Source organism: Lepidochelys olivacea, assembly GCF_965140295.1.
Source record: "Lepidochelys olivacea isolate rLepOli2 genome assembly, chromosome: 8".
Classification (NCBI taxonomy): domain Eukaryota; kingdom Metazoa; phylum Chordata; order Testudines; family Cheloniidae; genus Lepidochelys; species Lepidochelys olivacea.
In genome coordinates, this window is record NC_140418.1 from 78,165,987 (window position 1) to 78,182,466 (window position 16,480).

Below are 16,480 nucleotides of genomic sequence, written 5' to 3' on the forward strand. Positions count from 1 at the left end.
TTATTTTTCAATAGTAAAAAAATTTCAAATTGGAACATTAAGCTTTCTGACATCAGTAAAGTTGTGGAAACAAGACTATAGTATTGTACACTTTAGATTATTGGATACAGTCTGACAAGGACAATTTAACAATACAGAACCATGAGTCATTTATCTAGCAATCCCCCCCCCCACCTTTTTTTTTAAAAAATATAAAGTAAGGACTCTAAGAAATTGGAATATTGATTCTGTTCTCCATTCCAAATATTTGATATGACAATTAAGGCCACTAGAGATGGATAGCAAGAGGAAACACTTTGTAAAAGAATGTATGAACACAGAAGGCCAACAAACCTTTAGCCATTTTACATGCAGCAAGTTGAGCATGTAAGAGACATTTACCATAATGTTATTTTCTTCGGGCTGAGAGGTGTTTAGTTGCTTTAGGGCATAGATAGAGACAAAACCAGGTTATACTGTTATTACTATAGGTGAACAACATGTTACAGAACACAGAATAGTTAAAACACTGCAAGATTGAACTAAGCAAGTGGTGAAGCATACCTAGAAATCCAGACAGTTGCTGGTTTAATTCAAGTAGTTTTATTCAGCCATCTTAAATACTGCTCTGGGCTACTTCATTTAGCTATTAAACATAATGGTGCATGACTTATGAAGAGATTAAAGTTACATGTTACTCCATCTGCATGTGTTTCATTTTCTTTTACAGAAGAGAGAAAAACATTTGAAATAAGACCTGAGGCTATCACAAAGATGAGCACTAAAACCCTCAATGAAAGTGTGCGCTACTGACTCAGACATTCACTACAGCTATCAAGCCAGATAAACATCCCTCAGAAATAAATAAAGAATGATCCATGGTAACCTGAACCAATCCCCTTACACTTCTTCACCCCCTCTTGATCTTCTGGCTTCTACTCTGACCATTCACTACCAACTGCACAGTAAGACTTTAGAGGCCCCTTTGTGTATACTCTGGAAGCTTGAAACCCAGTGTTCAAGAGGAAGAAAAGCATTAAAATGTTCTTAGTTTGAGTTATCAGCCACTAAAGTGGATCTGGAATTGAAGTATAGGCAAGCAAGAGGGGAATGTAGACGTACCTTTAATTCCATCACAAATTGAGGTGTACTTTATAAAATGCAGGCAGGCATACCTGTGCTAGCTTTCGCACAGAAGACGTGATGTCATGAGCTTCAGTGCAGGCTAGCTGCCCCAGTTCAAGTGCACCGCCCAGTGGGAGTGGGCATGTATTCTGGTTGCTAGCCCACACCAAGGTCTGCGCACCACATCTTCACTGCTATTGTTGTCCACGCTAGCTAAATTAAAGCTAATACAGGTATTACACCATAATTTGCAATGTGGATATACCCGAAGAAGTAGGAAGTCTCATGATCTACCACCAATGAAACATTGACAGATAAATGTTTACAAGAAAAGTATTTTTCTATTACTAGTCCTGTAGTAATGACCAGCAAGCAATTTGTTCCTCTGAATAAATCAGCAGATTAATTCCCTCCCCCAACTAACAAAAATATAATAATGCATGTAAGCAAATCACAACATAACTTGAGATAAAACTAAGATGAATGAGGCCACTTAAATGTTTTGGAAATGGTTGTTCCTGGGATTTTTATGTTTGGTAAAATGTGTATCTGCTACACTGGCCCTAGCAAGCTAATACGTAAGGTAACAGGACTTGTAGCTGTTAATATGTAAAAAGGTATAAAGATGTGATAAGTTCCCTGAAATTATGTAAAATGTGTGACAAGCCATTTCAAAGAAAAAGACAAGAATATTTAGCAGAGGGCAAGGCTGAGCCTTCTGAAGGCTCCAAACTAGTCTACTTATGCTCCCACACTTCTAATAAACAATCAAACCACCAAAAAAATATTTACACATCTATATACATAAAAAAGTGTCTGGCTTCTAGCATAAATAATTACAATTTGCATAGGGCCAGAATTGTCTATGTTTGAGACCCAAATGTGGAGAGTTATGGTGAACTTCTTGTTTTTTAATGAAAAGATTATTCTACTTACTGCAGCTCTAGCTTCTGCAACTTTTGCCTTCTTCAGTCTGGTTTTTGCTGCATCCAAATCTAGTCTTTTATTTTGCAATAGTTTGCGTTCTTTCTGGAAGTTTAGGAAAATCAGTTGGTAAAAAGGATCATGAAATAAGTTGTGAGCTTGTACTACATAAAGATCACTCACTCACTACTGTGGATTATATTCGTAACATACTGCATGCAAGCAGCCTCCTAAAACTGACAGCACAGGCATAATTAGATCCAGATTTTTATTACTATTATTTTAACTCCTATCTAAGATAAGACACTTACTAAAAGTGGCAGATACTCAAGAAAATTTTCTCGAGTCAGACAACCCCCCCCCCAAAAGAAAAAAAACCCCACGACATGCATTACTTAAGACAAAAAAGTCTCAACTGCTTTTTCCTTATTGTAAGTTTAAAGAAAACTCCATGATTTATCTATCCCTTCACTTAAATGTTTATATTTAGAACTATTTACAAATGTTTAAAATACATTTGTCAACTTACAGTAATTGTTTTATAATCTCCTTCTATAAAATTTCTTAGAGGAGTGAGGAAGTTTATAGCAGATGTTTGAATTAGTTCTCTATCTGCTGTTCCAATTCGCTTTTGTGTTTCTCCACATTTAATTAATGCATTTCCTGCAAAGGAGAAGAGACGGTTGTTAAACAGTGATTCCTGTAAGTGGTTATGCAAATTTCTACAAGCACAAGAATTTAGGCCAACATTTTGAAGAATTACCAAATGCTAAACAAATCGCTTTTAAAGAAAAAGTTAGAACCGAGGCTGTTTTAATGAAAGTCACTAACTGGAAGTTGTGAAGGAATTAACATTCCTTGTTAGATCTTAATCTATTGAGCAGTTACGGCACTGTGGTAGTAGTACCACCTATGGCAATTCCATTTCGCCTTTGCTAATGAAAGTTCTAATTGTTAGTATTAGTCCAGAAGCAGTTTCCCCCCTTTTGACCGTTTGATTCACCTATCTGAGCTTTTGCTAAATAGAAAAATGTCAACTGTTGAGAATGCTTTTTGCATTTTATGTAAACTCTGAAAGTCTCCTTTGGAAGACACAGGTAGGCTTTGTACTTTAATACAAAACATTAGTAAATTTGATTCTGAAGAACAGGGTTATGAAAACAACTTCAGGGAGACACCATGATCAGATGCTTCCAATGATCACACATTTTACTGTTCTTAGAATTTTTAATTAATTAAAAGAGGAAAGGGACTGGGGACCTTATCATTCAAAGTTTGTTTTGTATGCCCTGGAGGTATGGAACTTTTCAGTGCAAGTGCTAATCAATACCAGTTTCCTACCAAAATTCATCCTTGCTCAACATGTTAAGTATCACGCAATGAAACTATTTGAAAGCTAATGCTGTAACTTATTTATTTTTGCATCCTAGAATGAATCAATCAAGTTGCAATGGCTGCATACTTATAAGAAGTTACACACACTGGTATGAATAAGCTGAGTTTCATTTTAGTTTGTTTTATATTAAGACTAGCAAGCTTCAGGCCTGGTTAATACTTGGACAACCAGCCACTGATGTTTAAAGTGTCTTGTCACTTCTCTGATTGTAAAGGTTGCCATTACTGAAGTTATGCCCATACACTTTCTGTGAAAATCTATACTTGGATGCTTCAAACAGAAAGAGTAGGTTATCTTCTACTTAACAGAAAATCCTATTATTTCAGATGCAAAGATCTATGATTCAATTCCTTGTGGAAATTCATCTCACAAAACAAGGTTTTTTGATTTACTTGCTCAGCTGGCTTGTGTTCTGAAATGAAAATTATCAAGCTTTGTAGTATGTGTATTTTGGCAACAATATACCTATATATTAAACAGTTGGTTAATTTTAACTGTTACCTATATTAAACTGATGGGTAGGTTTAAGAGAAGATGAGAACTGGACTTCATGTTATTAAGACCCAGTCTCTAAAATTTTCCTTGAAAATACCAGAGATGACATTATAAAGGAGTACGTTTTTGGGGGAGTAAGAGAAACATATCCATGAACAAATGTACTCTAACTCTAATAATCCCTTGAAGAAAGTAGTTAAAAAAAAAAAAGTCAGGACTATGAAACTGCACTGAGATTTTAAACAAGAACGTAGTTGTTTCCCACAGCATTTCTACTCTGCACACAGTACATATGTATTTCATATCTTTTTCAAAGAAATCACTTTATTCAAAAGAAAGGAACTGCATTTTTCCCTTGTGACTCGAAATTCATAGGGAAACAAAATGTGAGCTATCTGTTCAGGTAGTAAAGTTATGCATCCACTAGGGGGGTAGAGATAGGGTTCCAACAGCAGCTATAACTAATGCTACCCTCATCTTCATTTTAGATTAAGGCTTCAGAGCTTTAATATTCTCAAAGATGTACACTGAATACATAAATTTGTGCAGTTATTTTTTTTGAAATTTGAGTCATCTCCTTGGCTTGAACTTACCATATGCTGTTCCTGGGCCAAACTCATTCCCTGCATCAATCATATACTGGCCTAGTAGTTCTGGGTTATTCATACGACTTGGTGCTTTGCGGTCCAGTTTCTCGTAGACAAATTCTTCTATTCTAGCATCTAAAAAAAATGTTATTTGCTAATTTGAAGTGCAATTACTGTAAATCAAAGCAGTATTTAAAAAAATACTCACAGAAAATCAACTTACTAACTAATTCATTCAAGGAATATCAAAGTATTAGGTAATTGACGAAACAGGATAAAGTGATTGTCACTAACTGTGATAAGTTAGTCTAAATCTCCATCTGCTCTGTTTACAAGTATTTCTAATATTATCCATGAAAATTCAACACAGGCTCTTGTAATAAAGCAAATTCATACCTTCTTACACATCGGCAGTATCAGAGGTTATGCAGGGCACATCATCCCTAACACTTGAGCCATACCCATTGTCACTAAATGCAGTTGCAATTTCGACTGATTTCATCTGTAAACTAGTGTAGACCTAGCCTAGCACTTTCGTCAGTATAACTTATGTTGCTCAGGGGTGTGGAAAAAAAAAAAAAAAACCAACAACCCAAAAAAACCCCTGAGTGACAAATTACATCGACAGAAGCACTATGGTGTGGACAGCACTATGTTGGTGGGAAACGCTCTCCTGCGGACATAGGTATTGCCACTCATTGGGGGCGGGGTTTAATTATATTGATTGGAGAGCTCTTTTCCATCAGCTTAGAGCTACTACGTGAGAGATCTTACAGCGGCACATCTGCGTAAGTACAGCTGTGCGCTGTAAGCTCTCTAAGGTAGACATGGCCTCAGTAAGCAGTTCTGAATTCACCAGGAACAGAACACAGCCTTCTTCCCTATAGCCACACAGACATCTGTTTCCGAAAGTACTTAGTAAAAACTCTGCCTCTAGAGTCAGTAGTAGATATCACTACATGTAGTGAGTGAATCTGTTGAGTATGAAAGAGGGTTTTTGTTTTTTAAAAGACACTTGAAGTCTAGAAGCCACACAAGTTATGCTCTCTTCAGCTTTCATTTCTTTAATATTTCAAATCTCTAATGTGCTAGAGATCGTTTGACACTGAGCCTTGGATGTGAATACACCTCAAACTTTGACTTGGCTAGAATCACGATCTGAGTTTTGTAACTTTGGCTGATCTCTAATTTCATAAAGAGCACTTATGCTTACCACTGAAACTGTCATACACTTGTCACATACATCTGCCACAAGTTTCCCGTGAGCTACAGTAGCATTTTGGGGTTAGGACTATTGTATAGCGCCAAGTAGGCTTTCCCTACATTAGTGATTGCTTGTACCCTTTAACTGTAGCATAAACAAATCTGTTCACCCTGTTTACATATCCATTACTACTACTTAGAATCCAGCATTCTTCTGTAGCAGAGCCTTTAGTTCCATTACTCATAGGAAAAAATGGCTGTGCTTGGATTGTGGAGAGAAGATATACATGTCTTAAAGGTACCAAATAAAGCATTTATGCAGAAAGCATTTGTCAAGGTTCCTCCCCCACTCTGAACTCTAGGGTACAGATGTGGGGACCTGCATGAAAACCTCCTAAGCTTACTTTTACCCGCTTAGGTTAAAACTTCCCCAAGATACAAATTAATTTTATCCTTTGCCCTTGGAATTTCCACTGCCACCATCAAACTTTAACTGGGTTTACTGGGAAACGTAGTTTGGACATGTCTTTCCCCCCCAAAATCCTCCCAACCCTTGCACCCCACTTCCTTAGGATTTTTACTAAACCTTCCCCACCAATTTGCATAGGTGACCACAGACCCAAACCCTTGGATCTGAGAACAATGAAAAAGCATTCAGTTCTCTTACAAGAAGGCTTTTAATAGAAGTAAAGGAATCACCTCTGTAAAATCAGGATGGTAGATACCTTACAGGGTAATTAGATTCAAAACATAGAGAATCCCTCTAGGCAAAACCTTAAGTTACAAAAAAGACACACAGACAGGAATAGTCATTCTATTCAGCACAGTTCTTTTCTCAGCCATTTAAAGAAATCATAATCTAACACATACCTAGCTAGATTACTTACTAAAAGTTCTAAGACTCCATTCCTGTTCTATCCCTGGCAAAAGCAGCATACAGACAGACACAGACCCTTTGTTTCTCTCCCTCCTTCCAGCTTTTGAAAGTATCTTATCTCCTCATTGGTCATTTTGGTCAGGTGCCAGCAAGGTTACCTTTAGCTTCTTAACCCTTTACAGGTGAGAGGATTTTTCCTCTGGCCAGGAGGGATTTTAAAGGGGTTTACCCTTCCCTTTATATTTATGACAGCATTAAAGAAAGCAGTATTTAGAGAAAAACAGATTAAGGTGTGACACTCAAGTTAAAGAGAGATAGCTGATTTGAACTGAATATTTTCAGATTAGATCAGAACTGAATACAATTCAGAGAGCTGAAAGTAAGGTTTAGATGGCATTATTGAGATATTGCCATCCATTCATTATTTACACTGTAGTTAATGACTCAGGCTTCTGGTTAAATGTTTAGTGAGACATTTTATAAGCTGTTTATTTTTTTCTCTCTTAAAACCAGAAATCCAAATTATGTAAGTGTTTAAGTTTATTTTCTCTATTATTTCAAGCCAGAGACTCAAAGCACTGTAATTTTATTATTTATAGTCTAAACTGTCTCTGGTTCACTCAGATTTTAAGTGAATAAATTTGACAAGTGTTTCAGATCCTTAAGTTTGCTGATGAAGAGAGATCAGACACTGCACTGGAACCTAGATTTGAATAACAGATTTACAGTCAAGCCAGGGTGACCACTCAGCTCAACCTCCCATAGCACTCCTGCCAACTAGATGGCCCAACTGAGCTCAGAAGGGGAACCTGAAGCTGTTGCCTCAGCATTACTGCTGCTCTGCTCCTAGCAGCTGCTCCATATGAAGGACAAGGAAGCATTGCTTACCTTTAGAGTAGGGGAACATTAGTTCTAGCTACCAAGTGTGATTTGTTGCCAAATACACTGAAACCCTCCCCTACATGTCTGAATCCCCACCATTTCAAAGGTGTGGGGACAGAGGGGGGAGAGAAGGGAGCGAAAGGGGAGGGAAAGTTACTTAGCTTGGGCACTCACATCTTTCCCAATACCATTTGTTTATCAGCCACTCATCTACTGAGGTCAAAATTCCCTTCAATCATCCTATGGCTGTAGGAAGCAAAGAACTTAACTCTCTGCTGCATCTGCTCCTCCTCTGCCCCAAAGAAGAGAATGGAGCTAGCATTTTTGTTTATAGGCCATTCTATTTATGTAATGGGAACTATAATATACAGGTTTCATAGAATTTGGCTTTTAATTATATTTTTATTCAAGGTCTGTGTATCCAGCTGTTGCAGAATTTATTCTGGAATCCACCTCTTGCAACAAGTATGCTCCATGATTTCAGCACCATTCAGTTAAGAGAAGTGTTTTCTATTTTTCTGGATGTCAGGAAAACTTTGAAGATGTGAAGGAAGAGTAAGTTGGAGGTCTGAGTATACAAACTGCTTGAAACAATAGCTCTGAGAGGCATGAACTGTTACACTTACCTCAGCAGGTGAAGACTGAAACCCAAAGATGACCATTTGCATCTATACGGTCAACTATTTCACGGTCGCTCATTTTGGCCGACATATGCAGCTAATGTGCTTGTTCCACAATCCTAAACTGCCTTACTCCCTCCTGGATACCATGAGCCTCACTCACCACTTTATGCAGCGGCCAAAACACTCAGCTTCACCTCTGACAGGTTCTAGAAAGCAACTATGCTTTAATACAAAACTGGCATATTAAACTAAGTGTGGAACACCATAAAATTGAATTTTGTATCTGAACAGTACCAGTTGTAACTCAATTTCATGCTGAATCAATCAAAAACACCCATCTTTTAATTTAAGAGAATCTTACAGGATTTCCAGTTTGCCACACCAGAATGTCACAGAATCCAGGTATTTTGCAACAGAGTTTAGGTCCAGCTTCCCATGGAATACTGTGAAGATGTGAACAGCCTACAAAAATTATGATTTCTAGTAGGTACAGCAATTTTCACAACTTCATAGTATCAGTGAATACCTCTGTGTAAAAATGGAATCCACCGTGGGCTGACAGTGCTTGTGTACCCACCAAGCTAGGGAAAATGGAAAGCAGTTATCCTTGGCGACTGTACTCTGACCACACAACGGGTAAGTAAGAAGGTTGGCTGAAGTTGGGAAAAACAGATTCTCCTAACTCCTCAACAGGGAGCTTGGATTTGGAACAGCTGAACAGAAACCAAGGTGGTGATGCTAACCTTAGAAACCTCAGAGGCTGGGTGGGTCGGGGAAGACTCTCAGCGACATAGGAAGTTTTGGGCAGGAGAAGGGAAGCGACTGGGATGTTTTTGTAGCAGGAAGCCCTGGTATAGCTGCAGGACCAGCCAAGGTTAAAGTGCTCCATGGTTAAGAAAAAAAGCCATGTACTGCAGGAGGAACATGGAAACCTGCAGAGAACTCTGACCCTAGCCCAAAGAATGCTCTGGAGTGGTGAGGCAGGGAAATGCATGCAGGCTGTATTTCTGTACAGATCTGGGTACTTCTCATCAATTAAAGAGAGTAAAGTCTGTGTTATGCCTATCACACTGAAGAGTTAACCCAAGCATATAGAACAGCTTCCAGACTAACAGACTTTGACACAGCTTTTCTATTACTTTAAGATCAGCAGCTACAGACTGAATCATAAAGTTGAGGGGTTCTTGCTATAATTGTACATGGCACTTTGCATTAAGATGGAACCCTATGCAGGGTGGATAATGATCAACTTTTTAAATAAAAAAGAAATTTGATTTATTTAATTGCACTCTTTAAAAAAAGATCAGTGTAGGCTGCCATAATTTCAAATCTATTAAGGCCTAAACTCAGTATAATCTATTACAATTATTTAAATTAAGTAAAAATATTGAAGCAGTATACCACTTTTGCTGTGAAATTTTTAGATTCACCGAACTGGTGGAAGTCACTGGCTGAGCACCTGGGACCAGAGTCTGTTGTTAACGAAGTGCTAAACCAGCTTTTGATGGCAGTAGCCACTTTTGCAGGCGCAGAAAGAATATTTTCTTTTCAATGTATTCAATTCAATGACTAGTTCATTGAAAAGCCAACTGAAAGTTGAAAAAAAGCAGGAAAGCACATTTTCTCTCCAATCTCTGGATCAAAAATGAGGTGTGTGCGGATGAGATCTAGTAGTATGGAAGTTTTGAAGAACAGTGACCATACACAAACAGTTCAATTCAATAACTACGGATAATACTTCCTTTGTTTGTTAGGCCAGTGTCAAACGAAAACAGGTTTGCTAAACTTTGTCCAGCACATTTAAGATGTTTTTTGTTCGATAAAACAGTTTTAAAATTGGTTCATGCATTTTTAATTGAATTCCAATTTCTATCCAAATATAGCTCAACGTAAATGAGTAAAAAATTAATCTAGCAAATTAAGGTATTAGTTAATATTTTAACTTAAAAATGTAAATGTTAAGATTATGAATAAATGTATGTGAAGCTATATAGTTGCTTAAATGTCTATAGGGAAGGTTTCTCTGGTTAGGAAAAAGCACCAAATTTAGTGTAAAGGCTATATTTAATTGAAAATCAGTATGTTCTCATTGGTTGGTAACCACTACCATCAACCTGTCTTTAGGAAAATAACTAAAGAGTACAATGCAAAGTAAGATAAAGATTAAGCATTTAAATAAATGTTTCCTGCTTGATGATTAAATGATGATTTAATTAAAAAAATCTGTGATTTCAGTTAACTGTTATTTACATCAACCCATCCACCCCAAAAGACATTAAAAACAGTTTATATAGTTTAATCTATGTTAGTTAATGAGAAGCATATGACCCACTAAAAAAAAAAAAATCTAGAAGAGGAAATGAAGATTATAACCAATTGAAACTGTAGGGGGAATTGAGATAGAATACAACTCAAGAAAATCATTCAAGCTAGAAATTGGCCAGGATATTAGGTTTACAACTTGGAGTTAAGCCAATATCTTGTAATGAGAAGCTTAGTTGATTAATTTAGTCTTATTCTGTGAGCAGATTATTTGAATTTATTCACTTTAAGGATTTACTGCCAATATTTGACATTTGAGCTTTGTTGCTTGTGTGTGACCTATCAGCTAAGGATCATGATCTTGTTTATTTTCCAGCTGAATAAGAACACAAGCACTTTTGGTTTCCACAAATACACATGAAAACTTGAAGTTTTGTGAACATTTCCCTAGTAAACCACTCAAATATTTGTGAAAAGCAAACCAGAAGGGCATGGCCAGAACAGATATGTTGCAAAACTCAGAAGTGTGCTGGCCTTGTTCACCAAAGTCTAATCAAAACTCTTTTTGGTAAAGAGTCACTAAAGGTAACATGCCAAGTGATCAGAACCCTAGTTCCTATTCTCAAAGAAAAATATCAAGCAGCATCATGCCCCTAATACAATGGTGGAGAAGCGACACAATACAGACTGAGGGAAGAGTGACACTTATTAAATAATCAACATATCTTCCCGAGCATTTTGTTTTCCTTTGGGGTAGGGGGAATTCTCTCATCTTAGTACTGAAGAAGACAGACCCTGCATAGCTTAGATGAGATATGACAGGATCAGAGCCTAAGATGTTTTGAGACAACCCTCACACAATCATTATTCTGCTATAGATTCCAGATGCCATTTTATGTAGTCAAGTCTTTGCATTGGAATTAAGAGCTAATTTATTGCATTATATCAAAAAAGCATTGTACATCTTGTACATGTAAGTTTTAAACAGGAACAATGAACTGCAGTGTGTTTAAATATGCAGCAGCGACTCTGCCAAATACACACACAAATAGACAAGCCCGTTAACACTGAAGTATCGATGAAAAACCCAACAAGTTTCTTACTTGGGTTTGGCTGCAATAAAACCTCTGTCTGTTTCATAATTTTTTCTGTCCACAGTTTAGTACATTCTGCTTTGCTGAGGAGGTTCTCCAAGTGAGCATCCAGTTCAGTCTTCTCTGCTTGACCAAGTTTTTCTTCAGTAAACTATTGGTTAAAAAGAGCTAGATTAGCAATGCAAGTCTGGTCAGCACAAACACCCTCATGTAATGTTAGCCTTTATCTAATTATGTTTTATTTCATGTAAAAGCCTTTTTGAAGACTGACACTTTACTCAGTCTTCAGCAACTAAGCCCTACTAATATTACCGAAAAAATAATTTTAAATGAAATGAAGATAGCTTTGAAAGCTAGCAAATGTGCATTTGCGTTTGCAAGTTCATACTCCGAGCTTTCAAATTCTTACTGAATTAAAGCATACTATTCATTTCAACTGGTGTTTAAGTCACCACAATAGGATTTTAGTTTTAACATGGAGAAATTTCATGCTCATGAAAGAGCACACAGCATCTGTGTCTGGATCCAGAGACAGGTATGCTTTCCCAAACAGCTCTATTATTACACCTCAGTCCTCACTTGCAAACCTGGTGCCCATCACAAGCAGATATTTAAGTCCCAGCACTATAGGCAACCGCCAGCCATTTTAGGTTGAGTTTTAGTCTTTCAGTTACAGAAAATTGCACACTGGTGGGTCTGGGTCTTGTTCTAACCCCTGAACCGATTTAGGGTTTTTCACCTCCATCTCCAATGTTAGATTACGTACTCATCTGACAACCCCGTTTAGGTTGGGCATTTCCAGAGAAGGGAACCTGGCTAGGTAATTAAATTGTAAACTTTCTCGGGATTTAACATAACCAGACTAAAAGTATTCTGGCTGCAGTAACTTCAATTGTAGTAACTTCAACATTCTCTGCAGTAAGTTGTACAAGAGAACCAAAAGCAAAACTAACTGGAAAAGGAATCAGATTGGACAACGTTGTTTCTCTTTCCATTATGCAGAGTGAAAAAGGGTAACTTGGTAGTGCCTCCTTTTCAAGACTGGACATATGTTCATCTTCCCTGGGGATCCACATCAATGCAAGGATCTGCACAAATGTTGTCTGTGGTCTTATTTTGTAGGCATATTAATATTGTTCTGTTTTCTAATGTTTATAAAAATAATTTCAAAACTGTTACATTGCTTTACATTTGCTAAAAGGAATGTTTGATTAAATGAAGTTTGATTAAACCATGTTTTCCACAACAGAAAAAAAGTAACGCGCCTAGCAAAAGAATAAGGAGTTAATAGGAAGAGTAACAGCATGCACCGTTTCTTTTGATGATGAGAATTGGAATACAGATGTAGACTCCAAATTTACTAATCAAGACACTGCCTTATTGAATCAGTTCAAAAACAGACCCTCATCCATCAAGCAGACTGAAGTTTATAAAAACATTAAGGTTTGGCTCATAAAACATGTAGCTCTTGGTTATAACAGATTATGAACAAAGGCCAAATCTACACTACAAACTGTTGCCAGCATAGCTATGTAGGTCAAGGGTGTGATTTGTCACCGACATACCTGTGCTGGCAAAACAGTCCTAGCGTGGAAACTATGCTTTTGCTGGTAGAGTTTATTAGCCTAGATTAGCTATGCCATCGAACGTACAGTTTACCACTAGCAGTTGCAGCAACACTAGTAGTGCTTTGCTGGTATAGTACACCAATGTAATTCCTTCTGTAAACCTGTGATCTAAGGTTCCAGGTGACTTTACTACTATATGAAGAGATTTCTAACACAACTCCAGTTTTAGAAAAGGAGCATAAGTAGGTCTCCATTTCCTCGGACCCAGCCAAAGAATACTGACCTTAGTATCTGTGTGAGACTTGTGCAGAACTAACTGGCTAAAACTAATCCAGGTAAGGTTGAAGTGAAATTACCTGTCTGGAAGAAGTAACCAAAAGAGACTGCAAGAATATTGGCTTGTTTAAGTGTGTGCGCATCTCCACCATTTGTTTGTCAGATTCACAACACAGGGGCCCGTTTAGACTCCCAGCTGCTACCAGAAGATGTGGCTTGCTCAGCTTTTATTATTTACATAAAGCTAGGAGGCTGCATCCATTCATTTTGTATGTGAACCTCACAACTATCATCCATGCCTTTGTCACCTCAAGATGAAACTACTCCAATGCATTCTGTGGGGCAACATTTTAAAAGCATCCAGAAACTGAAGCTAGTGAAGAATGCAGCTGCCTGCTTGGTAACTGGGATGTCTTGCCATGATTCTCAGTGGTTGTCTGTGGGTTTCTAATTTACGAGATTATGGGGTCAAAATCAAAGTCCAGAATGGCGGAGAAGCAATGGTAGAGAGAGTCCCATATCACAGAGCATCAAAACCGCTCAAGATTAAGTGCCCACTAGCATAAGACAGACAACACTGCTGGCTCGGCATTCTCCATGAGGAACATTTCACAACATGGGAGTTCCCTCTCCCTGATCTCTAAGAGTCCAAATATTTGAAGGGCATCCTGCAAAGTCAATCTGCCACCACCACCATAGCAGCATCAGAGAGGGGAACTTAAAAAGGTGTGGAATTGCTGGAAAAAGGATATTTGAGTTTCCAACTGCTGCATGGTGGGTGCTGTACATTAATTATGTTTAGGTATCCATTTTGCTGTATTTTTAATTATGGTCAAGAGTGCATAGAACATATGGATCTATTAGTGTTTTATAGAAATGCAAATACCTTCATGTTTTTAATAATTAAACTCATTTTCTTTTTCATCATTTGTTTACACTTTTTCATCATACTCAGAAAGTCAAATAAGATTGGTTAGTTTCTCTCTCTAGTTCTCATATAACCTGTAGTGTAAAGAAGTTTAGGGTACAGAAACTGAAGTTTCATAGACATTAAGACATTTCTAGTTCTGTTGTGTTCTTAGATTGAAAGCTCCTGGGGCAGGGAAAGTGCATTTACAAGTCATCACATAAGTTATGGTGCTAAGTGACATTCACCACAGTTTACTTTTTAGGGTTGACTAATTTCGATAAGTTACACTGTCATTTTGATACAGCACCCTCTAAGTCATTTGTCTTACAAATGAAGAGCTTTTCTATTGTCCTAATGATGTCTGTATGAGCCTTCCAAGTAACAGAGAAGCTGATTAGACAATTTTACTATTCACCCTGTATATACACAAAGTGGTATCAAGTACAGTTTCAATTGAGAGAAAAGACTTACGTACATTAATTCTGAACGTTATTCGCAATGTAGTAACATTTTTAGACAGAAATGGTTTTCATATTGATGTTCCCCTAAGTCAATGCCATACTGCTGTCACCCTAGTTCTCCCCAAAGTGGTGAAAGCTACCTTAAACTCTAAAATTGAAATGGCTTTATTTCATATCCTCTTCATGATTTATGTATTTAACATTCAAAACTGAAAAGGTAAAGGTGGCAGTGTTCTGCACCCTGAAGCTTTGACTTTAACTTTTAAGGGATAGCTAGCACATGGCTGCTCCAAAAAAGGCAGATGGTGTTACATTTTAATAAAAGAAAGGTAACACTTTTCTAGAGCTCTATTCAGAGTAGAAAATTAGGCTGCTTTCTAGGACACCGTAACATAATCTCTCCGTGATGTGACGGAGAGACTGCCGAGACTCATCAAGTCCTCGGATCGCTACCCCTTCCTGCTTCTCCACGTGGGCACCAATGATACTGCCAAGAATGACCTTGAGCGGATCACTGCGGACTATGTGGCTCTAGGAAGAAGAATAAAGGAGTTGGAGGCGCAAGTGGTGTTCTCGTCCATCCTCCCCGTGGAAGGAAAAGGCCTAGGTAGGGAGCGTCGAATCGTGGAAGTCAACGAATGGCTACGCAGATGGTGTCGGAGAGAAGGCTTTGGTTTCTTTGACCATGGGATGGTGTTCCATGAAGGAGGAGTGCTGGGTAGAGACGGGCTCCATCTTACGAAGAGAGGGAAGAGCATCTTTGCCAGCAGGCTGGCTAACCTAGTGAGGAGGGCTTTAAACTAGGTTCACCGGGGGAAGGAGACCAAAGCCCTGAGGTAAGTGGGAAAGCGGGATACCGGGAGGAAGCACAGGCAGGAATGTCTGTGAGGGGAGGGCTCCTGCCTCATACTGGCAATGAGGGGCGATCAACAGGTTATCTCAAGTGCTTATATACAAATGCACAAAGCCTTGGAAACAAGCAGGGAGAACTGGAGGTCCTGGTGATGTCAAGGAACTATGACGTGATCGGAATAACAGAGACTTGGTGGGATAACTCATATGACTGGAGTACTGTCATGGATGGTTATAAACTGTTCAGGAAGGACAGGCAGGGCAGAAAAGGTGGGGGAGTAGCACTGTATGTAAGGGAGCAGTATGACTGCTCAGAGCTCCGGTACGAAACTGCAGAAAAACCTGAGTGTCTCTGGATTAAGTTTAGAAGTGTGTGCAACAAGAGTGATGTAGTGGTGGGAGTCTGCTATAGACCACCGGACCAGGGGGATGAGGTGGATGAGGCTTTCTTCCGGCAGCTCACGGAAGCTACTAGATCGCATGCCCTGATTCTCATGGGTGACTTTAATTTTCCTGATATCTGCTGGGAGAGCAATACAGCGGTGCATAGACAATCCAGGAAGTTTTTGGAAAGCGTAGGGGACAATTTCCTGGCGCAAGTGCTAGAGGAGCCAACTGGGGGGGGTGCTTTTCTTGACCTGCTGCTCACAAACAGGGTAGAATTAGTGGGGGAAGCAAAAGTGGATGGGAATCTGGGAGGCAGTGACCATGAGTTGGTTGAGTTCAGGATCCTGACGCAGGGAACAAAGGTAAGCAGCAGGATACGGACCCTGGACTTCAGGAAAGCAGACTTCGACTCCCTCAGGGAACGGATGGCCAGGATCCCCTGGGGGACTAACTTGAAGGGGAAAGGAGTCCAGGAGAGCTGGCTGTATTTCAAGGAATCCCTGTTGAGGTTACAGGGACAAACCATCCCGATGAGTCGAAAGAATAGTAAATATGGCAGGCGACCAACTTGGCTTAATG

General features: G+C 38.7%; 1 protein-coding gene across 4 annotated transcripts in view; it reads right to left on the reverse strand.

Moving 5' to 3' along the window:
* SH3GLB1 (SH3 domain containing GRB2 like, endophilin B1) overlaps positions 1 to 16,480 on the reverse strand; it is a 37,511-nt gene that overhangs the window by 15,424 nt on the left and 5,607 nt on the right. Inside the window, exons 2-6 of one of the 4 annotated variants that reach the window (XM_084637575.1) lie at positions 11,457 to 11,598; positions 4,513 to 4,641; positions 2,558 to 2,691; positions 2,041 to 2,133; positions 334 to 420 (exon numbers count right to left, since the gene is read on the reverse strand). In XM_084637575.1, coding sequence (XP_084493701.1) covers positions 334 to 420; positions 2,041 to 2,133; positions 2,558 to 2,691; positions 4,513 to 4,641; positions 11,457 to 11,598 — 585 coding nt within the window. The remainder of the gene's footprint in view (positions 1 to 333; positions 421 to 2,040; positions 2,134 to 2,557; positions 2,692 to 4,512; positions 4,642 to 11,456; positions 11,599 to 16,480) is intronic. The other 3 variants (XM_084637576.1, XM_084637578.1, XM_084637577.1) reach the window with 3 other exon arrangements.